This window comes from Bos grunniens, chromosome 5 (genome assembly GCF_055505025.1).
Source record: "Bos grunniens cultivar Pamir isolate PY7600 chromosome 5, Bosgru_T2T1.0, whole genome shotgun sequence".
Taxonomy (NCBI): domain Eukaryota; kingdom Metazoa; phylum Chordata; class Mammalia; order Artiodactyla; family Bovidae; genus Bos; species Bos grunniens.
In genome coordinates this window covers 101,509,009-101,532,617 of record NC_141169.1, presented here as the reverse complement: position 1 = coordinate 101,532,617, position 23,609 = coordinate 101,509,009, and the positions used below count along the sequence as shown (strand labels likewise).

Below are 23,609 nucleotides of genomic sequence, written 5' to 3'. Positions count from 1 at the left end.
ATGAAACACAGGAAGTGGGGCGTAACATCTAGGGTGGAGCGCAGAAGGTGGAGGGTGGGGGAGGGAGGGTTATCTTGTACAATCTGGGGTACCATCCGCTCTATGGGCGTAATTTTCCAGGCCCCGCATCCGGTGTCTCCTTTAGACCTTGGCAGACGGTTGGGACCTGGATGTGGGAGATAGCCGCAGATCTATCTGCGAGGAGGAGAGGGATGTGGTCACCCCACAGGTAAGCTGGAGGCACCGGGAGAGGGCGGCGGTCGCAGCCCTGAGAGGCCGCACCCCCGTTTGGCCACTTCTGATCCAGAGCAAAGCCATAGTGAAAGAGAAACCGCTACCGAGAGGAGAAGAGAAAGAAGAAATTGCCTTCTTGGTCTCTAGCAGGTTGCAAACTCTCCAGGGCTGTCCCAATACGGGGTGAACATCTGGCCTAGTTGCGTGATTTGAAAAATATTTGACTTGATTTCTCCCCAGATGGCTGTGCGCCTAAGCCGCCCTCTTCATAGGAGTTTGCAGAACTTTAGTGGGTGACTGGGAGATTCCTTAGGGTAAGCTCTGCGGTCTAGGGATTAAGGGCTTTGAAAGGCTGAGAGAGGGCAGCAGGTGTTCTTAGTGACCTGTTTCAGGGTCTTTCCCCTTTTTATGTCTCCGTCTGCCTCTCTCCCAGGATTGTATCTTAATTGAAAAGTTGAGATCCCTTTGGAACCGGCCTGAATTCTGCTCCTTTCCAGAAACACAAAGGTCCCAGTGTTCTTGGGGAGACTTTTCTTTCCGTTTTGTCTGAAGAGCCTTAAACTCCCGCTGACAGAATAAGGGTGTGTTAAAAAAAAAAAAAAAAAAAAAAAAAGGGCTCCCTTCCTGGTGTCATGCAGGTTAAGTGTGTCACCATTTTCATAATGTATTGCTTTTATTAACTGAAATTTCAGAAACAAAGACCTGATTGAGAAGAGGCGTTTTTTGGCTGGATTGTGAGAGCCCCAGCTTGAAGATACAGATGTAGCTCTGAGTTGTGACTGACACACTTAAAAAAAAGGAGGAAGTTTATTTAATTTTTTAAATGTGAGAAGCCATGGGTTCATTACAGAGCTTGTTTCTCAAGCATTAAAACTTCAGTTGATGAGAAGTGAAGTGTGTTAAGCAAGGATTGGTTGCACAAACACAGGAAAGGGAGGGAGGGAGATCTTGAGGGTGACAACAAGATTTCTCGGGGTATCTTGAGGCCACAGGAATGGCCAGGTGTTGCTCTGTCCTTTTGTGTGGTACAATACCAAGATACAAAGAAGTTCTAGTTCTTGAATTCTGAAATCAGACCCTCTCCTTCCAACTCTATTTTTGTATGCTGAACACTTCATTATAATTATAATGATCACTCTATTATAATTTCAATTTGTTGTTGCTCTTAGCTCTGTCAAGTTTTCAGTGGTACTATAAACCGTAATCTTTTAAAATGTCCCTGTCTTGACTAGACACCAGAGAAGACACTAATCTTGCCTCAGCCATTCTGGAAAATCCATCCAGACCTCTCCCACACAAGACCCAGGTCCCTGCTTCATCCTCTTCATCAGAATTCGCAGAGCTTTTGTTTCTCAGCACCTACCATAGTAGTAAACAATCTGCAGATATTTGGTGACTGGATAAGAAGTGATTAGTAATGCAAAAAATATGGAAAAAATGAGGCTGCCACTCTGACTAGATACATTACACAGCTGCTACAATAGATAACCTCCTGAATTTCATTGATAGCACAGTGTATATTTACTTATCACTCATGTAGCTGTGAAATATAGGAGGTTCTAGTTAGAATGCAGTTTTCTTCCACGTGGAAATTCAGGGACATAAGTTTCTTTTATCTTGAGGCTGTGCTACCTCTAAGGTCTCCTTGTTGTTATTGTTTTTTTCGTGAACAGACAAAGGCAAAGGTTTTTGTGAAGATATGTCTGAGCTTAGGTGGCCTCAACATGCAGGGACTTGAAACAGGACTTTGGTTTCTGGCCAGAGATTGAAGTCAGGCCAAGTGCTGAGTCCTGGCCATTAGGATTCATTTCCAGAAAGTGAATTTCCACAGAGAAACCAAAACTAGTGAAACAAGTGAAACATTTATTAGGAGGGAAAAGAGTACGTGTGCATAGGCACACACCGGCAAGCCCAGAGCGTCGGGTCCTTGTGGTAGTTGAATCACTTTTATGCGATTTTCTTCTGGGTTTCCTTTGGCCAAACGTCTTGCTTTGGCTGATTCTGAGTCCATATTTGGTGTATATCAGTGTCCTCCCACGTGTGTGCCCACATTTCCTAGCCAAGATGGCTTCTAGTGAAGAGGCCTGTGGACAGGTTGACATTACTCCTTTTTTGATCCACAAAGAGCCTTGCTGCAGGTGTATTCTTGGAAAGGTCCTCTGGACCTTGAGAATGAGAAAAGTACTATCTCATTTCTGGGCAGGGCTTAGCTCCTCCTCCTCTTTATCTTGGAATACCTGTCCACAGGGGACAAAGTCCAGCTGTACAGCCCCGAGTCCATTTAGCTCCTGCCTCATGTACATTTCCAACAGTACAAGAGATGACTCTAAACATGGCCACCTGATGTGAAGAGTCAAGTCATTGGAAAAGACCTTGATGCTGGGAAAGACTGAAGGCAGGAGGAGAAGGGGATGACAGAGGATGAGATGGTTGGATGACATCACTGACTCAGTAGACATGAGTTTGAGCAAGCTCCAGGAGATGGTGAAGGACAGGGAAATTTGGCGTGTTGCAGTCCATGGGGTCACAAAGAGTTGGACATGACTGAGTGACTGAACAACAAAAACATGTACATTTTTGGAAGGTCTGCACCCAGTGACGTAGTGACATGATGCTGTTCAGTTGCTAAGTCACGTCCAACTCTTTGTAACCTCAAGGACTGTAGCATACCAGGATCCTCTGTTCTCCATTATCTTCCAGAGTTTGCTCAGATTCATGTTCATTGAGTCAGTGATACTATCTGACCATCTTATCCTCTGGCACCCCTTTCCCCTTTTGCCTTCTGAAAAGACCCATCATCAGGGTCTTTTCCAATGAGTAAGTTCTTCACATCAGGTGGCCACAGTATTGTAGCTTCAGCAACAGTCCTTCCAACGAATGTTCAGGACTGATTTCCTTTAGGATTGACTGGTTTGATCTCCTTGCCATCCAAGGGACTCTCAAGAGTCTTATCCAACACCACAGTTCAAATGCATCAATTCTTTGGCGCTCAGCTTTCTTTATAGTCCAACTCTCACATCCATACATGACTACTGGAAAAAACATAGCTTTGACTAGATGGATCTTTGTTGGCAAAGTAATGTCTCTGCTTTTTAATATGCTGTCTAGTTTGGTCATAGCTTTTCTTCCAAGGAGCAAGCATCTTTGAATATCATGGCTGCAGTCACCATCTGCAATGATTTTGGAGCCCAAGAAAATAAAATCTGTCACTGTTTCCATTGTTTCCCCATCTATTTGCCATGAAATAATGGGACTGGATGCCATAATCTTAGAGTTTTGAATGTTGAATTTTAAGCCAGCGTTTTCACTCATTTTCATCAAGAGGCTCTTTTGCAATAAGAGGTGGAGTCTAAACTGAGAGGTTGCTAGTTTCTTTTCAGCCAAATGTTAAAGTAAGTTCCTTTCAATTCACATTTCCTGCTTTGCAACTACTGAGAAAAGGTACCACCAAATCCTTTTTTTCAAACAGAAACATGACATCAACAGAGGTGTTTTTGAAAATCTTAGAGACAGACCCTACCTATAGAGAGAACACAGAGGCGTGGAGATCTGGTAAGGTTAAATTGATGAACTTTGACAAAACAAAACGGGAGTTGGGGAGGAGAGTTCTTATACTACTGATCACTGACAGCATAGTAGAAATTGTGCTTTAGAGGTATCAGTACTTCACAGTTAACCTCCATAGAAGGAGAGATGTTTTGAGGGACTAGAAGTGGGTGAGAGGGCAGGTGTGTAATTGTTATGTTAGTTATTCTGCTACTGGATATGTTACTTAAATATTACTGCACAGTGAATTATGTTATAGGAGGTTAAGAGAAAAATGGTCTGTGGGTTTTGTTTTTAATTAGTCTTCGTATTTTCTCCAGGTTGCTGGCTACTTGCATTCTGGCAACTCACATTATGATGTTAAATAACAGATGATTATATCCCAGAGGGATGGCAAACAGACACTAACAATTTTGTAATACATAAACTAATAAAAGTTACCCATACCTCCTATATAGCACAGGGAACTCTGCTCAATATTATTTAACAACCTAAGTGGGAAAAGAATTTGAAAAAGAATAAACACATGTATATGTTAAAAAAAATTAACCATGACACCTATGCTGTAGTCTGTTTGAAACTAATAATAATATATTTGGAATCTGTTATTTGTTAGACACAGAGCTACAAAGACAAATTGTATTTAGACTCTGCCTGCAGGGCTTCATCATCTCAGGGACAGACAAATGAGTTACTACAATTTGATGCGATTTGTACTACAAGGTATTTAATAAAACCTAGGGAATTGGTGATGGCTTTACTTGTGAAGTGACTTTTGATCTGGGCTTTGAATGAGTAGTCACATTTTCTGGAAGAAATATGAGTACAAGTCAAAATTTTGTGTTCCAAAAAAATCTAAATAAATATAAAAGTATATTTTCTTACCCTTGGGGATAAAACTGTCCTGAAAAATTTTCTTTTGGAATTAAGGGTAAATGTGATTTTCAGTGATATCGTTAAGTGTTTCAGATGAAATCTATTGAGGCTCATTTATATGTTCAAATGACTTTCCCTTTGTCTTTCCCTCTGGCTTTCTCCAGCTTTTCCAAGTGGTTCAGTGGGTAAAGAATCTGCCTGCAATTCAGGAGATGCAAGTTTGATCACTGGGTGGGGAAGATCCTCTGGAGGAGGGCATGGCAACCCACCCCAGTATTCTTGCCTGGAGAATCCCATGGACAGTGCAGCCTGGCGGTCTATAGACCATGGGGTCACAAAGAGTCAGACCTGACTGAAGTGACTGAGCATTCATACACTGTTTCTCTCTTGCTTTATGTCTCTCTCTGTCTCATGGGATCTGGTGTACTTCTGTGTTCTCTCTCTCTCTCTTTTTTTTTTTTTTTCATTCTCTGGACTTTTGATTATAGCACATCTTCAGCTAAGCTTTATATCATCCTACTTAGAATACATTACCAAAGTAGTTTATATAATGTGTCTTACCAGAAATTTTCAGAAGTGATCATAAAAATGAAATGAGCACCTTTTAAACATAACCATTTTAGTTAAATTAAGGGATTTCCTGGTGGCTCAGATAGTATAGAGTCTGCCTGCATGCGGGAAACCTAAGTTTGATCCCTGGGTCAGGAAGATTCCCTGGAGAAGGAAATGGCAACCCACTCCAGTATTCTTGTCTGGAAAATCCCCTGGAAGAGGACACCAGTCTTTTCTGTTTATTGGAGTCTAAAGGCAAGAATACTAGAGTGGGTTGCCATGTCCTCCTCCAGGGGATCTTCTGGACCCAGGGATCAAACCCGTGTCTCTAATGTCTCCTGCATTGGCAGGTGGGTTCTTTACTACTAGTGCAAATTGGGAGCTGAGAATTAATTTATTGTTCTCTAAAGAGACTTTGATAAAATCATGAATAATTATTGATTTTTAAAAAGTCACCTGCAAAAACTGAGACTATTGGTGTATAGATCCTTTGTAATTTATTTATTTCTATTTTTAAAAATTTTAATCTTTGATAATTTAAAAGCAGATGTAGAGTTTGAAAGTAGGAATTGGACCTAAATCTATCCACCAGCAAATTCTTTAGCATTTTTAGTTTATATTAAATTTGATGATAAAGAGAAAGAACATAGCTTATGCATGTTTGTTCTTCAGTCCAGTATAAAGAACACTTTTTATAGCTTTTACTGAACTTCTATTTTCTGCTAAAAATTTGCATTTCCTTCTTTCTTCTCCCATTCTCCCCTCTCCCTGAACTTTACTTTTTATCTGGGACAATCGGATATTGAGGTTCCTGAAACACAGGGCTCGTGCTTAATGCTTAATGAAAGCAAAAGTTCTTGCCAAATGTTGATGTTTTACTACCTAAGCCACGTAGGCGAAACTACTTGAGCAGCACAAAGGTGAAATCTATTTTCTTTTAAATTTAAACTGTCCTTGTAAGTTAAATAAGTTTTCTAGGACATGAAAGTAAAAGTTAAAACCAGTAGACCAGTAATTATGCTCCAATTAATATAAATAAATAAATTTAAAAAGCAAGCATCATTCAGTTCAGTTCAGTCACTCAGTCATGTCCGACTCTTTGTGACCCCATGAATCGTAGCATGTCAGGCCTCCTTGTCCATCACCTACTCCTGGAGTTCACTCAAACTCATGTGCATCGAGTCGGTGATGGCATCCAGCCATCTCATCCTGTCATCCCCTTCTCCTCCTGCCCCCAGTCCCTCCCAGCATCAGGGTGTTTTCCAATGAGTCAGCTCTTCGTATGAGGTGGCCAATGTATTGGAGTTTCAGCTGTAGCATCAGTCCTTCCAATGAACACCAAGGACTGGTCTCCTTTAGGATGGACTGGTTGGATCTCATATATTAATGCGTCTATATGGAATCTAGAAAAATGGTACTGATGAACGTATTTGCAGGGCAGGAATGGAGACACAAGGGAAGGCGAGTAGGACAAACAGAGAGTAGCATGGACATATATACACTACCATCTGCAAAATGGATAGCTAGTGGGAAGCAAATTGAATATTCAAATTAGCTTATCTAAAACTCACATATTAGAGTTTAAAAAGGATCCATTTACCCACTTCCAGCTCTTCTCTGATAATGTAAAATTTAATCCAATCCCAAACAGAATTCCTTCTTTGTTTATCAGGTTTTGTATGAGTCTCTGTAAATGAAACAGAAGAAATGACTGAATATTGAATCTGTTTATCTGTTGCTGGTTTGCATTCTTATGTTCATCCTCTGAAACCCAGTTCAAGTATCACCTCTTCTAAGAGGCTTTTCCTGACTCCCTGTTGGAGTTAATTAATCCTTATTTGTGATATTTCTATTTGTTCATTTATATATTACTATATACAAATGTTTATATTTATATTGTTGTATTCATTAAATTATATTTATCTTGTTTACATGTCTATTTAGTCTCTCAGATTGTGAGCTTCTTGAAGTCAAGGTTGATATTTTCATAGAACCCTTAAGGCTAAAGCACAAAGATCTTGGTGTGGCTAGAAGTCAGTGCTAAGTTGTATTAAAGTATTTTACTTAATTATTTACCAGTTCTTCCCCATCTTGAATAAGCAGTAGACTGGATTCTCTTGTGGAACAGTCAGCTGGACTGTCATTCCAAGATTTGGAAGATTCATGAAAATACAAGCATTTATCTTGGATTTGTTGCCAGTGCATTGGGCACGTTAACAGAACTGGTCTCTCTAAAGTAAGAAAGAAGGGGAACAATAAAGTAAGAAAGAGGAAGAAGAAATAAATGTTATGTTTCTAACCTGTCCCCACCCCACTAACACTAACCACGCATGCACTAGTTGTCAAAAATTCAGGAAAGACTTTGATCATCGCTGTGAGGACAATTATGTATTTAGAATTTAATATAACTATGACACTTTTGAGACCATTGTTCATTCTGCTACTAAGATTTGAAAAATGGTGACCAGTTAAAACACTAACAGACAGAATAACTTGTTCAAGTCCACACACGCAGATGGTGATAGAGACAAAACTCTTTCTAGGATTCCTTAAATTCCTCACCAGTGTTCTTTCTACTCCATGGACAACAGTATCAAAATCATCTAAAAAATACACTTGAAACAATAATACTTGAAAGCAAATAATAATTCATAAGTTAATGGCAAATACCATGGAGAAAAATTATAAAAACACTCTAATGCTAAATTATATATTTGCCTATTCAGTTCAGTTCAACTCAGTTACTCAGTCTTGTCCGATTCTGTGAACCCATGGATTGCAGCATGGGGCTTCCTTGTCCATCACCAACTCCCAGAGCTTGCTCAAACTCATGTCCATCGAGTCAGTGATGCCATCCAACCATCTCAACCTCTGTCATCCCCTTCTACCTCCTTCCTTCAGTCTTTCCCAGCATCAGGGTCTTACTTTGGTCAGGGCTCTGTGATGATCTAGAGGGGTGGGATGGGAGGGTGGGAGGAGGCTCAAGAGGGAGGGGATATATGTATACTTATAGCTGATTCATGCTGTTATATAGCAGAAACCAGCACAACACTGTAAAACAACTATCCTTCAATTAAAAATAAAAAAATAATAGTCATCCTTTTGGTATACACTTTTAGTTTTGACAAATACATATAGTTGTGTAGTCACATCACGATCATTATAAAGAACAGTTCCGCCCGCACCCACACCTTTGTAAACATTGCTTTCCTCTCTGTCCACCCTTTGATAAAAACTGATCTGTTATCTTTTCTTATACTCTTGCTTTAGAAGAATGTTGATGGAGTCTGACTTTTTTCACTAAGCATCGTGCATTTGAAATTCATCCATATTGTACTGTGTTATCAATAGTGTAGTTTTAAGAAGGAGAGATATTATTTACAAGGACTCCTGCAATAGCAAAAATGCTCTAAAAAAGGTCCTCATTTTATAAATAGGTCAAGAAGTGGGTTGGACACTTGTGGGGGAAGAGAGCATGAACTGTAAAGAGTAGGTGATAGCCTGAAGTTAGCACTTCCCACTTTGTGCCAGGGACACGAACTCATGGTCACACATGAGCTATGATGCATCTCACTTCTCTTTTTAGAGCTTGTTTACATTTTCAGGCAAGCCAGAGTTTGGGGATTTGGATGGGAGAGTGAGCCTCACTAAAATTTAACAAGCCAAAGAAAAATAAGAAATGAGCAATTGTGAATATAAAGTCAAGTTTTTCTTTTCTCCTAGTACCAAGTGGTATTTATTTATCTTTCTATCAGCTGAAGGATATTTGAATTGTTGTCAGTTTTGGTGATGATGAATAAAAAGGTAAAGCGAAAGCCACTCAGTTGTGTCTGACTCTTTGTGAGCCCATGGACTATACAGTCCATTGAATTCTGCAGGCCAGAATACTGGAGTGGGTAGTCTTTCCATTCTCCAGGGGATCTTTCCAAGCCAGGGGTCGAACCCAGGTCTCCCGCATTTACATGTGGATTCTTTACCAGCTGAACCACAAGGGAAGCCCGATAATGAATAAAGTTAATATAAATATTCAAGTCTAGGTTTTTGTGTAAATGGAAGTTTTCATTCCTCTTGCATAGACACCAAGGGATTCTTAGATTGCTAGGGCATATGGTAAGGGTATGTTCACCACACCTAACTGCCAAGCTGTTTTCCAAAGTGGCTATACAGTTATATTTCCAACAGTTCATGAGAATTCCATTTGCATCTTTTCTTCCCTATCACTTAGTTTTGTTATTTTGTTTTACTTGCCACTCTGATGCACATATTGTGGCAGCTCACTGTATTTTACTGTTTCCCTAATGACTAGTTATGTTGGTTTCTTGATTGGTGGCAGCCAACAGGGAAGTCACAGGAGCTGCCTAGGGCTGCTAGATTCAGCAGTCACTAGGGTGAAAGGAGGCCTTAGTTCCCAGAAGCCTGCTGGGAACCTGGTGTCACAGGAGTCACTTGGGTCACTGGAGCTGGCAGGCACCTGGGAGAGGGGGGCCTTGGTTTGTGAGTCTGCAGGGAGTCACACAGGGCTGCAGGAGTCAGAAGGATGGGGAAGGCAGATCTGGGATGTGTAGTGAAGTCAGGTGCTGTTTTACTCCCCTTTTCCCATGGGGAATGGGTCTCTCTCTCTCTGCTGGACTGCCCAGTCCTGAGGGAAGGGTTTTGGGGGCCTGGTCCCCAAGAGTTCACCAGGAGCCAAGTGTCACAGGAGCCCCACCTGGAGCTGCTGGAGTTGGCAGGTGCAGGGGGGAGACAGGAGCCTAGGCTCCTAGATGCCCACAGGAAGCCCTGGGTGGAAGCTGTCTAAGGCTGCATTATCTGCCTGGAATTGCTAGAGTACACAGGAGCTGGGATGAGGCAGGGGGTGGGTGTACCTGGTGATCCTTGCTCTGGGGAAGGTATTTTTAATGTGCAGATACTTTTCAAATTGGTATTTCTACTGGGAGGAGAGTGGATGTGACTTCGAGAAACATTTTCACTTCTTTCTCATCTCTTTGCCTTAAAAAGGCAAAAAAAAAAGTTAAAAACTTTTGCCTTATTTACTTTTCTTACCTTATTGGCACTCATAGAAACTCCAGTAAAATGTTAAATTAGATTGGTGAGAGCAGACATCCCTGCCTTGTTCCTGACCTTTGGAGGAAGGCCTTCACTTTTTCACCATTAAGTATCATGTTAGCTGCCCTATTTCTATGAAAAGTGAAAGTTCAGTTCATAATTTGTTGGGCTTTTTTATTTTGGATGACATACGTTTTTCCATATTTTATGTCATACTTATTGACATGGTCATATCCATTTCTCTTCTCTTATTCTGTTAATATGATGAATTATAGTGATTAATTTTCTAATGCTCTTCTCAGAACTTCTAACCAAATTTGTTATTTATGGAGGTAAATCTGGATTGTTTGTATGTTTTGTTTTCATTCTGATTTCTACTCTTTTCGTTTCTTACTCTCTTATTAGCTCTTCTTCCAATAACTGGAAGACTCTCCAGGGGAAAAAGCTTCAGTTTCTCTTCTCTCTAGTCGCTTTGGGGCCATGTCCATGGCTGTCTGTCCTGGACATGGACCTTTTGTGAGAGAGTTTGGCAATAGGGGAGGTGAGGTACAGCAGACTTTATGTGTTGATTCTGTGATAAATTTGTTTTTCTTTCTAATACCTCCATGAGATTGAGATTATGACATTTGTATTTACAGGCAAAGATCTCCAAAAGAAATGCCTAGCAATTACCTCTTCTGTTACACCTGCCAAGCTTTGCTGGTGCATCCTGATTATTCTTATACTTGTAGCTCTAAATGTGGTGACACTTTCCATTCTTCTGGCAGGTGAGTTACCTGTTCTCCAAACCGTACCATGTTCTTTGCACATTCACATTGTCAATAAATATTTATTGAGCTCCATTATGTGCCAGGGTGTGTGAAATGCTTGAGGTGTATCAGTGAACAAAACACTCCAATTCTATAAACAGCAGGAAGATGCAGATATTATAATATAGGGTAACAGATTGAGTTGAATGTTAAGTGTCCAGGGCAAGCCTCCTTGAGAAAACGACTTTTCAGCAAACTTGAAGGAGATGAAGAAGCCATTGGGTATGTGGGGAAAGCATTCCAGATGGCAGGAACAAGTAGAATGAAAGGAAGAATCTCCTGGCAGGTTTGAGGAACAGCATGGAGGCTTTCCTCCATGCTGAAGGAGGAAGGGAATGAGGTGGAAGTAACAGGCTTAAGCAAGGTGGGAATGAGGAAGAGTAACGGGCTGGGGGTCAGGGAGGTTACAGCCTAATGAGCCAGGTAAAAACTCTGGCTTTTAATCTGAGTGCAGTAGCGGGTATCAAGAAGAGGGAAATTGTAGGAGAGGAATGCCATGATCTGAATTTCATTGTAGAATAATATTTTGACTGCTACATTGAGAATTATGTAATGTGTATATTTATTAACATAATAGTTTTCATAGAACATTCTATTCTAAGGCAAATCCTCAATATAATAAAATCACTTGGGAAAAGCCTCTTTCACTAGTTTGTACTCAGCAAGTGATCACGGATCTCAATATTCCATTTTCCCAGAAACCAAAAAGGAAAAATGACCTCAAAAGACTTCTTTTGGCAAGCAGTGAAGTGCAATCAAATTTCCAAATATTGAGTAACAGTTGACATTTTATAAATGACTAAGGCTGATAGCATTCTAAGAGGCATTAGAAATACACTTGAGAATATGTTCCTGGAAGTAAAATGAGAGAAAATTATGTAGTGGGTGGTGCCAAGATACATATAAAGGAAAACTATTCATTCAGAAAAACACACAAATTTGGGCTTGGAAAACATTTCTAAGAGTCTACCTATAGAAAGTAGCCCCTGTTCAGATTTTGAGAAAAGCAAAAGATTATTAGCCAAGGCCATGAAAGCACAAGAGTCTAGCTGTTCTTTGGCCATGCTTTTCTTCAAACCCCTCATTTTGGAATTTTGTTATACTGTACCTACATATACATGTACACACGTGTATATATGTATATATACATATGTAAAAAAAGACTGACCTCAGGGTGGTAAGTGTAAAAATAGATAAAAGGGATGAGAAAATTTATTTGTTATGCTTCACTGTGTCTGTCCAACTTTTAGTGAGAAGCAGAGAGACAGACTTACAAGTTGTGTATGTCACCTGCCCAAAAGGATGGATTGGATTTGGGAATAAGTGTTTTTATTTTTCTGAAGACTCAGAGAATTGGACATTGAGTCAGATATCCTGTACTTCAGTGGGAGCTGTTCTTGCTCAGTTTGAAACTGAGGAGGAGCTGGTAAGGAATATTTTTGGATCATGTTCTTTGTTAAATACTTAGCCCCTGAGAAGGATATAGGCCGCACAGGGTGACAGCTGAAAGAAGAGGAAGGATCCCATTCCAGGCAGACTTGGGGCCTTGGAGTGCATATTAGTGCCTGATATTTCTTGGGCATGTTCTCTGCCTGGAAACCTGTGAGACAAATTAGACACATTCTCTCATGTAATCCTCATAGTTAACCTTCACATTAGATATATTGTTCCCATTGTAAAAAAAAGAAGTATGGTAATCCTGTAATTTATCATCCAAACTGGGACATCTTGGGGAGTGAAAGTGACAATATTATGTTGGAACCACAGGCATAACCTGGGACTTTCCCAGTCAAATTGAGATGTGTGATCACTTTAATGTAATTTAGGATCAGACACATTTGGGTGACTTAAGCTGAGAACTGGGGACTAGTCTTCTCCCTTCAATGTCTAAGCTTCTCAATCTTACCAGGCTGTCATCCAACGAGAGAAGGCTGGGGGGAAGAGGACTCAAGGGTAAAATGAAGGAGACATGTGTTTTTGCTTTCTGTGTTTTATAATAGAACTTTCTGACAAGATACAAAGACATTTTTGACTATTGGATTGGCCTTAGCAGAGAATCATCACATCATGCTTGGAAGTGGACAGACAACTCTAAACTTAATGTCCCGTAAGTTTTTAGGCTGCCTTCTATTCTATGTAGTTATGGGTGTGAGTTGTATTTATGGGAATGTAAATTTCATATCATGGAAAGTTTCCTGCACTATGATGTAAGAAATAGAAGTCCTTTGTATGCTCTTCTGTTTATTAGCAGTGCCTTTGGGAAAAGTTTACATATCATGTTTTCAATTGAAGTCTTTAGCATGATGATGACATTAGACATAGTTCTTCTGCTTTCACGCACTGACTTAAACTGTGCTGAAATCCATATTTAGAATGTAGAGAGAGCAGCTGAGGTACTCTGGGGTCCTATAGTCTTGGAAAGCCACTGAAGAATTGGTATCCACAGACCCTCAGTCCACTCTGCCAGCTGCTGTGTTATTCCTAAAAGGTATGTTGTCAGGGACCCAGAGGGAATCCCTCCTGTGATAATTTATCCCTGGAAGAAACTTAGTATCTGAACACTTCAGTGGAGAGGTCTTAACTGTAACCATTACACTGGAGCAGACAGAATAAAAAGGGGCAATAGCTTCCCTCAATCAAAGCCAAGCCCATTTAAGAATTTACTAGTAAGTACATAATTTTATTTTCATATGTTTATGAAGCAGGTCAAGAGAACACTGAAAATCATCTTCATTGAATGCCAATGAAAATAATTAATAAATGATCAAAACTAAAAGAATAGAGAAGAGTTTTATTTGAGCCAAGCTGAGGACTAGCCTGGAAGCCCACCTCCCAGATCACTCTGAGAAACTGCTTCAGAGAAACAGGGTTTCTAGCCCAGTTTTATATTTTGTCAGAAGAGAGAACATTAAACAAGTCAGGGTCACATTCCTTCAAGATTTCAAGGATATTTCTTTTTTTAAAAAATATAAATTTATTTATTTTAATTGGAGGTTAATTACTTTACACTATTGTATTGGTTTTGCCATACATCAACATGAATCCAAATGAAAAAAATAGACCAGCACATACAGAGCGGGTCAGTATGGCCTTGGCACCTGGGAAGGGAGTCTTATCATTGAGGGAGGACCAGCACTAGTGTCCCCAGAAGAGAGACATTTAATTTTTATTTTTAACATGGACATTTTTTATTTCTGGTCAGTGTACCCTTTTCTTTCGTCATTAAAGCAAAAGTAGAATATATGTTTGATAGGCCACAAACAGGCTGTTATAGATGGCCTAAAATTCAAGTTTACTCATGTGTAAGCCAGAATGACTTCCCTATATTTCAATATATGCAAATGTCTTTTATCTCCACCCATGGCAGCAGTTCACTTGGCTGCAACAGCAAGCGCTAAATAACTAGTCAACAACATAACTGGATTTGGGATGGGTGATGATAATCTGATATTCAGGTAGGGAGTATGAGAGTATATAAGGAACTAAATACAAAAATGATGTATATATATTATACTAAGAAGCCATATGAAGACAGATTTTCACTTTTCTCTGGTTCACATTAAAAATACCTGGAGTGGGGGTGTGGAAGAATATGAGGAGGAAAGAATGCAGATGTCCAACCTGTGCTTTTTAATATTTTTGTGTTTGGTTTTAGATTTGTCATCCAAGGAACTGGAGAATGTGCCTACCTGACTGACTCTGGAGTTAGTAGTGGCAAGAGATACGTAATTAGAAAAAGGATTTGCAGCAAGACAAATAGTAATGTCTCCATATCCTTAAATACTTCAGGACCCTTTTAGGGAATTTCACACACCATTTCCAAGAGATGCATTATAAATTACTATATATAGTTGCTGCTGTACTGCCTGATCTGCTGAAAATTTATCATCAAAATTGATCTATAATATTTGCTAACAGCGAAGAAATAAGCTATTCTTGAATGATACAGGGATTTGGAAGAGCATAATTCTAAGTATTAAATATTGTATGTGCTAAGTTGCTTCAGTTGTATCTGACTCTTTGTGACCCTATGGACAGTAGCCCACCAGGCTCTTCTGTCCTTGGGATTCTCCAGGCAAGAATTCTAGAGTAGGTTTCCATGTCCTCCTCCAGGAGTTGAATAATATGAGTTGATACTTTTATTTGAACCCGATAACTGTGAATGGATAGAGAAGCCTGACATTCTGCCGTCCATGGGGTCACAAAGATTTGGACATGACTTAGCGACCAAACAAAAAATATGAATGAATTCCTCTTTTGTTACATAGACAGCACTTTTCTTTGCAAACATGGGACCATAAAAATGACTATGATAGCTGAAACCATACAAAATGTTAATGAGAACTTTATAACTGGTTAACATATTCAAAATTCTCTTACTATCAGTTACAGATATATAGGGAAATTTTCAAAAGCACTAAGACTAAGGACTCCCTGGTGGTCCAGTGGCTAAGACTCCATGCTCCCAATGCAAGGGGTCTGGGTTTGACCCCTGGTCAGGGAACTAGATCTCACATGCCACAACTAGAAGGTCTCATGTGCTAATGATTCCCACATGCTGTACAACAAAGTGAATCAGCTGTACAGCACATGGAATCTTTAGTTGCACCATATGGGATTATACTCCAATGGGGAAAAAAAACAACAACTCTTTAACGCAAAAAGCAGAAAAAAGAAAAAAAAAAATCACAGAAAGTGGCAAAAAAGAAAAGATTCCACATGCTGCAAGGAAAATTGAACATCCCATGTGCCATGACTAACATGTGGTGCAGCCAAATGAAGTTTTAAAAAATTACCAGGGCTAACATTTCTTTTAGATTTCGTATTTTAAAACAGAATTTGAAACACTGAAAAAAAGCTTTTTACACTTATTCTCAGTGTTCATGTTTTTAATTACAGTGTGTAAATAAATGTATATAAATATCAATTTTTTATTTAACTTTACTAGATTTAAAACACCCTGCTTTTATCCCACTTAAATCACAAATAGTTAAATACTTATACTAATGAAGGCTGTGATACCCACATCTCAGAACTGTTACATATTATTGAGTTTTAAGAAACAAAATGTTTTAAATTTTTACAGCATTAGCTACACTGTACTGATGAGTCCCCCAAAGGATGAAATAGCAATTTATAATGCATTCTCTCTTTCTGTGTTATTGGTTGGCCAAAAAGTTTCTTCCAGTTTTTCCATAAGATCTTATGGAATGGAAAAACATGAATGAACTTTTTGGCCAATCCAATACTTCCATTTCTCCCATCTCACTTGTATATTTCTCAGTTTCTTCTTTTGTAAAAAATTTTGATTTACAACTATACTCCAGTAAAAATTGTGCTGCTGCTGCTGCTGCTAAGTCGCTTCAGTCGTGTCTGACTCTGTGCGACCCAATAGATGGCAACCCACCCGGCTCCCCCATCCCTGGGATTCTCCAGGCAAGAACACCAGAGTGGGTTGCCATTTCCTTCTCCAATGCATGAAAGTGAAAAGTGAAAGTGAAGTCACTCAGTTGTGTCCGACCCTTAGCGACCCCAAGGACTGCAGCCTACCAGTCTCCTCCGTCCAAGGGATTTTCCAGGCAAGAGTACTGGAGTGGGGTGCCATTGCCTTTTCCTAAAATTGTGTTAATTTCAAGTATACAGCAGAATGAATTAGCTATGCATGTACATGTGTGCACTGTTTATAGACTATTTCCCCTATAGGAATTCACACAGTATAGGGTAATGTTCCCTGTGCAATATAGTATGTCCTTGCCAGTTATCTCTTTTGTAGAGAGTTGTGTTTATACGTCAATCTCAATCTCCCAATTTATCCCTCTCCACTCTTTTACCACCAGGTAACCAGAAGTTTGATTTCTCTATTTCTGTTTTGTAGATCAGTTCATTTGTACCGTTTTTTAGATTCCATGTATAGGTGATATCTTAGGATGTTTGTCTTATCAGTTTCTTCTTGTTGTGCAGTCCCCTAGTCATGACTGAATTTTTAACAACCCCATGGACTGCAGAACTGGAGAAGAAAATGGCAATGCATGCCATTATTCTTGCCTGGAGAATCCCATGGACAGAGTTCCCTGATGGGGTTGCAAAGAGTCGGCCACAACTGTAATCACTTGGCTTGGCATGGCAGACACTGCAGAACCCGAGGCTTTGTGATTCTATGCAACTTTGACAATATTTAGTTTTGTATTTATTTTTATATATTGTATACTTATATTTTTATACATACTTGAGATTGTATCTTCGTTTTATTTTTTTATTGTCTTACAATCATTTTGCCTCAGGTTTTCTAAGATGCCTAGACTACATCTAGCTCAGTTCTATATTCTCAGAGGCTAGTATAATGCCTCAAATACTGAATATGATATAAACATACCTGTGAATATAAAATGCTGTCCACACTATAAGATTCTTTCCTATTTTCTTGGTTTCTTCTACTTTTTTTAATAAAGAAAGCTACATTTCCACAGAAATCTGGAAGATAAAGTAAATCAATTAATAGATTTTGTGTTGATAAACTTGATGTGATTAGCTTACAAATGATGTTTGAGTCAAATTGTGACCCTAACCGACTTAGTATTCTTTCACAAACTAGTTTTCAAGCCATGTATCTAAAGCATACATTCCATCTTTTAGCTATGAACTTTATAAATTAAATAGCCACTGAAAGCAGAGTTTCTTCACATGAAAAATAAATACAATTACTAGTTTCACTGGATAGGCTCCTCTCTAGTTGCAGTATGGGGCTACTCTCTAGTTGTGGTATGTGGGCTTCTCACTGCAGTGGCTTCTCTTGTTGCAGAAAGTGGGCTCTAGGGCACCAGGGCTCAATAATTATGGTGCACAGGATTTGTTGCCCCAAGGCAGATGGAATCCTCCCAGACCAGGGATCAAACCTGTGTCCCCTGTCTTGGCAGGCAGATTCTTAACCACTGGGCCACAAGGGAGGGCCAATAAATAGCTTTCTTCCATCATTGCTCTATGGAAATAAAATTGAAAATAACAGCAATTATTCTGGAACGTCTAAGAGATGACAAGTCCATTGACACTTTCCTGCTGGTGCTAGCAGAAAGTCAAGGAATGGAATGAATCAGTTTCTGACACGTCAGTGGAAATCACTACTGACTGAATTAATCATTCAAACATCATGTAGGAACAAGCTTGTAAAATTACACAGAAACACATCTACATGATTTGAGACTTACCCATTCTTCCTCTTTAAATTTATTTTGCTTCATTCTTTATCTTATAACCAGAGGGATTATTCCAATCCAAAGTGTGATCTGGTCACTCCTTTGCATAAAATATTTTAATGACTTCTCCTTTATTCTCAGTATACCACCCAAACTCCTAAGGGTAATCATGGTCATATAATATAATTATGTCACTGCCTCCCCCAAATATAAAAAAGAAAAGCCTCCTAGAATTAATGAGTGAGCCCAGCAAGATTACAGGATACAAGTCCAAGACACAAAAAATTAATCAGATTTTATATACTAATAGTTAACCTGGGAACAAATGAAAAACACAGTAGTATCTATAATCATTCCTAAGAAATGAAATACTTATGTACAAAATTTAAACATTTTCAGGATATGAATGCTGAAATTTTTAAATGTCAGTGAAAAAATGAAACAAAACTAGATACATGGAGCTGAAGACTGTACTTGTGGATTTGAAGGCTTTGTTGTTGCTGTTGTTCAGTCACTAAGTTGTGTCCAACTCTGTGATCCCATGGGCTGCAGCATGCCAGGCTTGCCTGTCCTTCACTGTCTTTCTGAGTTTGCTCAAACTCATGTCCACTGAGTTGGTGTTGCCATCCAGGCCATCTCATCCTCAGTCACTCCCTTCTCCTCCTGCCCTCAATGTTGCAGAATATCAGAGTCTTTTTCATTGAGTTGGCTCATTGCATCAGGTGGCCAAAGTTTGGAGCATCAGCTTCAGCATCAGTCTTTCGAATGAATACTCAGGGTTGATCTCCTTTAGGATTGACTGGTTTGATCTCTTTGATGTCCAAGGGACTCTCAAGAGTCTTCTCTAGCACCACAATTCAAAAGCATCAATTCTTTGGTGCTCATCCTTCATTATGATCCAACTCACATAATCCATACATGACTACTGGAAAAAACATAACTTTGACTATGTAGACCTTTGTCAGCAAAGTGGTGTCTCTGCTTTTTAATATGCTGTCTAGGTTTCTCAGCTTTTCTTCCAAGAAGCAAGTGTCTTTTAATTTCATGGCTGCAGTCACTGTCTGCAGTGATTTTGGAGCCCAAGAAATAAAATTTGCCACTGTTTCCATTTTCTCCCCATCTATTTGCCATGAAGTGATGAGATCAGTTGCCAGGATCTCAGTTTTGTGAATTTTGAGTTTTATGCCAGCTTTTTCACTTTCCTCTTTCACCTTCATCAAATAGCTCTTTAGTTCCTCTTTGCTTTCTGCCATTAAGGTGGTATTATCTACATATCTGAGATTGTTGATATGTCTGGCAATCTTGACTCCAGCTTGTGGTTCATCCACTCCGGCATTTTGCCTGATGTACTCAAGTTAAATAAGCTAAGGTGACAATATACAGCCTTGGTGTACTCCTTTCCCAATTTTGAACCAGTCCATTGAAGACTTAACTGGTAGTAAAATATCAGTTTTTCTCAAAGTGATCTATAGGTTTTATGCAACTTTTTTTCAAAATCCAGCAGGATTTTCATAGACATAGACTATAGACAAACTTATTTCTGAATTCAGATGGAAAGATATAGGGCCTAGGATAACAAAACAACCTTGAAAAAGAAGAGAAAACTGGGAGGAATCATTTTATATGATGTTAAGTCTTACTATATTTTTAAGGACATTATACAATGTTGGCAAAGTGCTGATCACATAGATTAATACAACAGAATGGAGAACCAATAAATAGACCGTTGCAAATATGACCAATTAAATTTTCACAAGCGTATCAAAGCAATTCAGTAACTAAATGATTTGGAGGACTTGGGCATCCACTAGCCAAAAATTTAAAAAATGAACTTTGACCTAAACCTTACATCTGAAACCAGTATTAGCCCCCAAAAGGACTCTAGGCTTAAATCTAAAATATAAAATTAGAAAACTTTTAGAAAAAAATATAGGATAAAATCTTTTGGATACACAGCTAGGCAATACATTCTTGGGCTTCCTTGGTGGCTTAGATGGTAAAGATTCTGCCTGCAATGCAGGAGACGTGGGCTAGATCCCTGGGTCAGGAAGATCCCCTGGAGAAGGGAATGACTACCCACTCCAGTATTCTTGCCTGGAGAATTCCATGGACAGAGGAGCCTGGCTGGCTACAGTCCATGGGGGTCATAACAGTCAGACATGATGGAGTGACTAACACTCTCACTTCACTAAATTCTTAAACCTGACACCAAAAACATGATTCATAAAAGAAAACATTAATAAACTAGATCTCATCAAAACTATTTTTTTTTTTTTGCCTAATACCCTGAGGAGAGAATGAAAAGACAAGTTAGAAACTGGGAGAAAAATTTGCACATAGACAAAGAACTAGTGACTAGAATGTATAAAGAACTCTCAAAACTCAGTAATAAAGAATCCAAATAGAAAGTAGATAACTATTTAAAAAAGAATTTTTTACAGAAGTGTTAGGTTTACAATGAAATTGAGAGGAAGGAATAGTTATTCCATATACTCCCTAAAAAAACAGACATCAGATCAGATCAGTCGCTCAGTCGTGTCTGACTCTTTGAGAACCCATGAATCGCAGCATGCAGGTCCTCCCTGTCCATCACCAACTCCCGGAGTTCACTCAGACTCACGTCCATTGAGTCAGTGATGCCATCCAGCCATCTCATCCTCTGTCGTCCCCGTCTCCTCTTGCCCCCAATCCCTCCCAGCATCAGAGTCTTTTCCAATGAGTCAACCTTTCGCATGAGGTGGCCAAAGTACTGGAGTTTCAGCTTTAGCATCATTCCTTCCAAAGAAATCCCAGGGCTGATCTTCTTCAGAATGGACTGGTTGGATCTCCTTGCAGTCCAAGGGACTCTCAAGAGTCTTCTCCAACACCACAGTTGAAAAGCATCAATTCTTCGGCGCTCAGCCTTCTTCACAGTCCAACTCTCACATCCATATATGACCACAGGAAAAACCATAGCCTTGACTAGGTGAACCTTTGTTGGCAAAGCAATGTCTCTGCTTTTGAATATGCTATCTAGGTTGGTCATAACTTTCCTTCCAAGGAGTAAGCATCTTTTAATTTCATGGCTGCAGTCACCATCTGCAGTGATTTTGAAGCCCAGAAAAATAAAGTCTGACACTGTTTCCACTGTTTCCCCATCTATTTCCCATGAAGTGATGGGACTGGATGCCATGATCTTCGTTTTCTGAATGTTGAGCTTTAAGCCAACTTTTGCACTCTCCACTTTCACTTTCATCAAGGGGCTTTTGAGTTCCTCCTCACTTTCTGCCATAAGGGTGGTATCATCTGCATATCTAAGGTTATTGATATTTCTCTTGGCAATCTTGATGCCAGCTTGTGTTTCTTCCAGCCCAGTGTTTCTAATGATGTACTCTGCATATAAGTTAAATAAACAGGGTGACAATATACAGCCTTGACAACTCCTTTTCCTATTTGGAACCAGTCTGTTGTTCCATGTCCAGTTCTAACTGTTGCTTCCTGACCTGCATACAGATTTCTCAAGAGGTATCAGGTGGTCTGGTATTCCCATCTCTTTCAGAATTTTCCACAGTTTATTGTGATCCACACAGTCAAAGGCTTTGGCATAGTCAATAAAGCAGAAACTCTTTTGCTTTTTGCATGATCCAGTGGATGTTGGCAATTTGATCTCTGGGTCCTCTGCCTTTTCTAAAACCAGCTTGAACATCAGGAAGGTTCACGGTTCACATATTGCTGAAGCCTGGCTTGGAGAATTTTGAGCATTACTTTATTAGCGTGCAAGATGAGTGCAATTGTGCGGTAGTTTGAGCATTCTTTGGCATTGCCTTTCTTTGGGATTGGAATGAAAACTGACCTTTTCCAGTCCTGTGGCCACTGCTGAGGTTTCCAAATTTGCTGGCATATTGAGTGAAGCACTTTCACAGCATCATCTTTCAGGATTTGGAATAGTTCAACTGGAATTCCATCACCTCCACTAGCTTTGTTCATAGCTATGCTTTCTAAGGCCCACTTAACTTCACATTCCAGGATATCTGGCTCTAGGTCAGTGATCACACCATCGTGATTATCTAGGTTGTGAAGATCTTTTTTGTACAGTTCTTCTGTGTAGTCTTGCCCCCTCTTCTTAATATCTTCTGCTTCTGATAGGTCCATACCATTTCTGTCCTTTATCGAGCCCATCTTTGCATGAAATGCTCCTTTGGTATCTCTGATTTTCTTGAAGAGATCTCTAGTCTTTCCCATTCTGTTGTTTTTCTCTATTTCTTTGCATTGATCACTGAAGAAGGCTTTCTTATTTCTTCTTGCTATTCTTTGGAACTCTGCATTCAGATGTTTATATCTTTCCTTTTTCCCTTTGCTTTTCGCTTCTCTTCTTTTCACAGCTATTTGTAAGGCCTCCCCAGACAGCCATTATGCTTTTTTGAATTTCTTTTCCATGGGGATGGTCTTGATCCCTGTCTCCTGTACTGTTGGGGGCCAGAGTGAGGTACTCCGCCCGTGACAAAGGTCATGAGGAAGGAGGCTCGACATACGCAAAGGCGGGATCGAGCCTCAGGAGTCCCCCTGGAACTCCTCGAGCATCTACCCCCATAACCAGAGCCTGCCTACTTTACTACTTTGTGCTCTCACCTACACCTCTGACTTTACGGGGGGCTGTCCCCCACCACCTCTTTCGGAGAAGGAGTTAACCTAGAGCTCCAGTCAATAAAAACTCTTGGGTGTGACAAGAGTGTTTTAACCTACAAACTCCTCTGAAGGTTCTCTAGCCTGCCTGACAGGCTCCTCCGGCCACATGTGATTGCTCACAGCCTCCCAACCGTGAGAGGCACAAGATGCTTTAAATCCTCTAAAAACAGGTTCTTTAGAAAAGTTAGAAAACTATAAGTATAATGGGCTGATTAGAAATTGTGTTGGTGAAGGGTTTTTCATTTGTTGAGCCAATGTTTGTTGCTACGTCTCCACATCCCCTGCCCTTACACACATTAATGAATATATAGAAGAAATAAGTATTAACCTTTGATATTAATCACGTTAGACCTTAGGCTAAGTAAATTCTTTCCTTAACTAAAACCCACTACACCCTCACCCTGTAGGAATGTAACTTTATTTGGATGGCGTCTCTTTTGAGAATAATCAGCCCTGGAGAAATAAGTGTCCTGATTGACTGACCGCTGTCACAAGGAGAGGGTCGTAAATTGTCAGCAGGCCCCCCTGGCCAGAAGATGATGTAATACCCCTAAGACCTCTGTATACATTTGTGTGAAGCACCTGACTTTAATAAAAGTCAGGACTGCTGTCCCCACGTGACTTTTGTATAACATCTCAGTGTATAAAAACAGACTCTGGAAAATAAAGAATTGGGATCAGTTTCTCGAAA

General features: G+C 39.7%; 2 protein-coding genes across 4 annotated transcripts; one reads left to right on the top strand and one right to left on the bottom strand.

The window, feature by feature from the left end:
- The first annotated feature begins 172 nt into the window (after positions 1-172).
- Positions 173-23,609, top strand: LOC147372765 (C-type lectin domain family 2 member D11-like). Of its 3 annotated transcripts, none has more exons than XM_086402018.1 (6): positions 173-3,786; positions 10,893-11,021; positions 12,314-12,489; positions 13,064-13,170; positions 14,719-14,829; positions 23,304-23,609. In XM_086402018.1, the coding sequence occupies exons 1-6, from the start codon at positions 3,708-3,710 to the stop codon at positions 23,323-23,325; spliced, it is 624 nt and encodes a 207-aa protein (XP_086258144.1). In that variant the 5' UTR covers positions 173-3,707; the 3' UTR covers positions 23,326-23,609. The 3 variants fall into 3 exon arrangements, with proteins under 3 accessions (XP_086258144.1, XP_086258145.1, XP_086258143.1); XM_086402019.1 differs by having other exon boundaries at positions 14,719-14,834; positions 23,312-23,609; XM_086402017.1 differs by having other exon boundaries at positions 14,719-23,609.
- LOC147372766 (killer cell lectin-like receptor subfamily B member 1) lies at positions 3,812-7,578 on the bottom strand. The gene is made up of 3 exons (XM_086403676.1): positions 7,509-7,578; positions 7,285-7,439; positions 3,812-6,895 (listed from the first exon to the last, which is right to left on the bottom strand). Exons 1-3 carry the CDS (start codon positions 7,576-7,578, stop codon positions 6,776-6,778), a joined length of 345 nt encoding a protein of 114 aa, XP_086259802.1. The 3' UTR covers positions 3,812-6,775.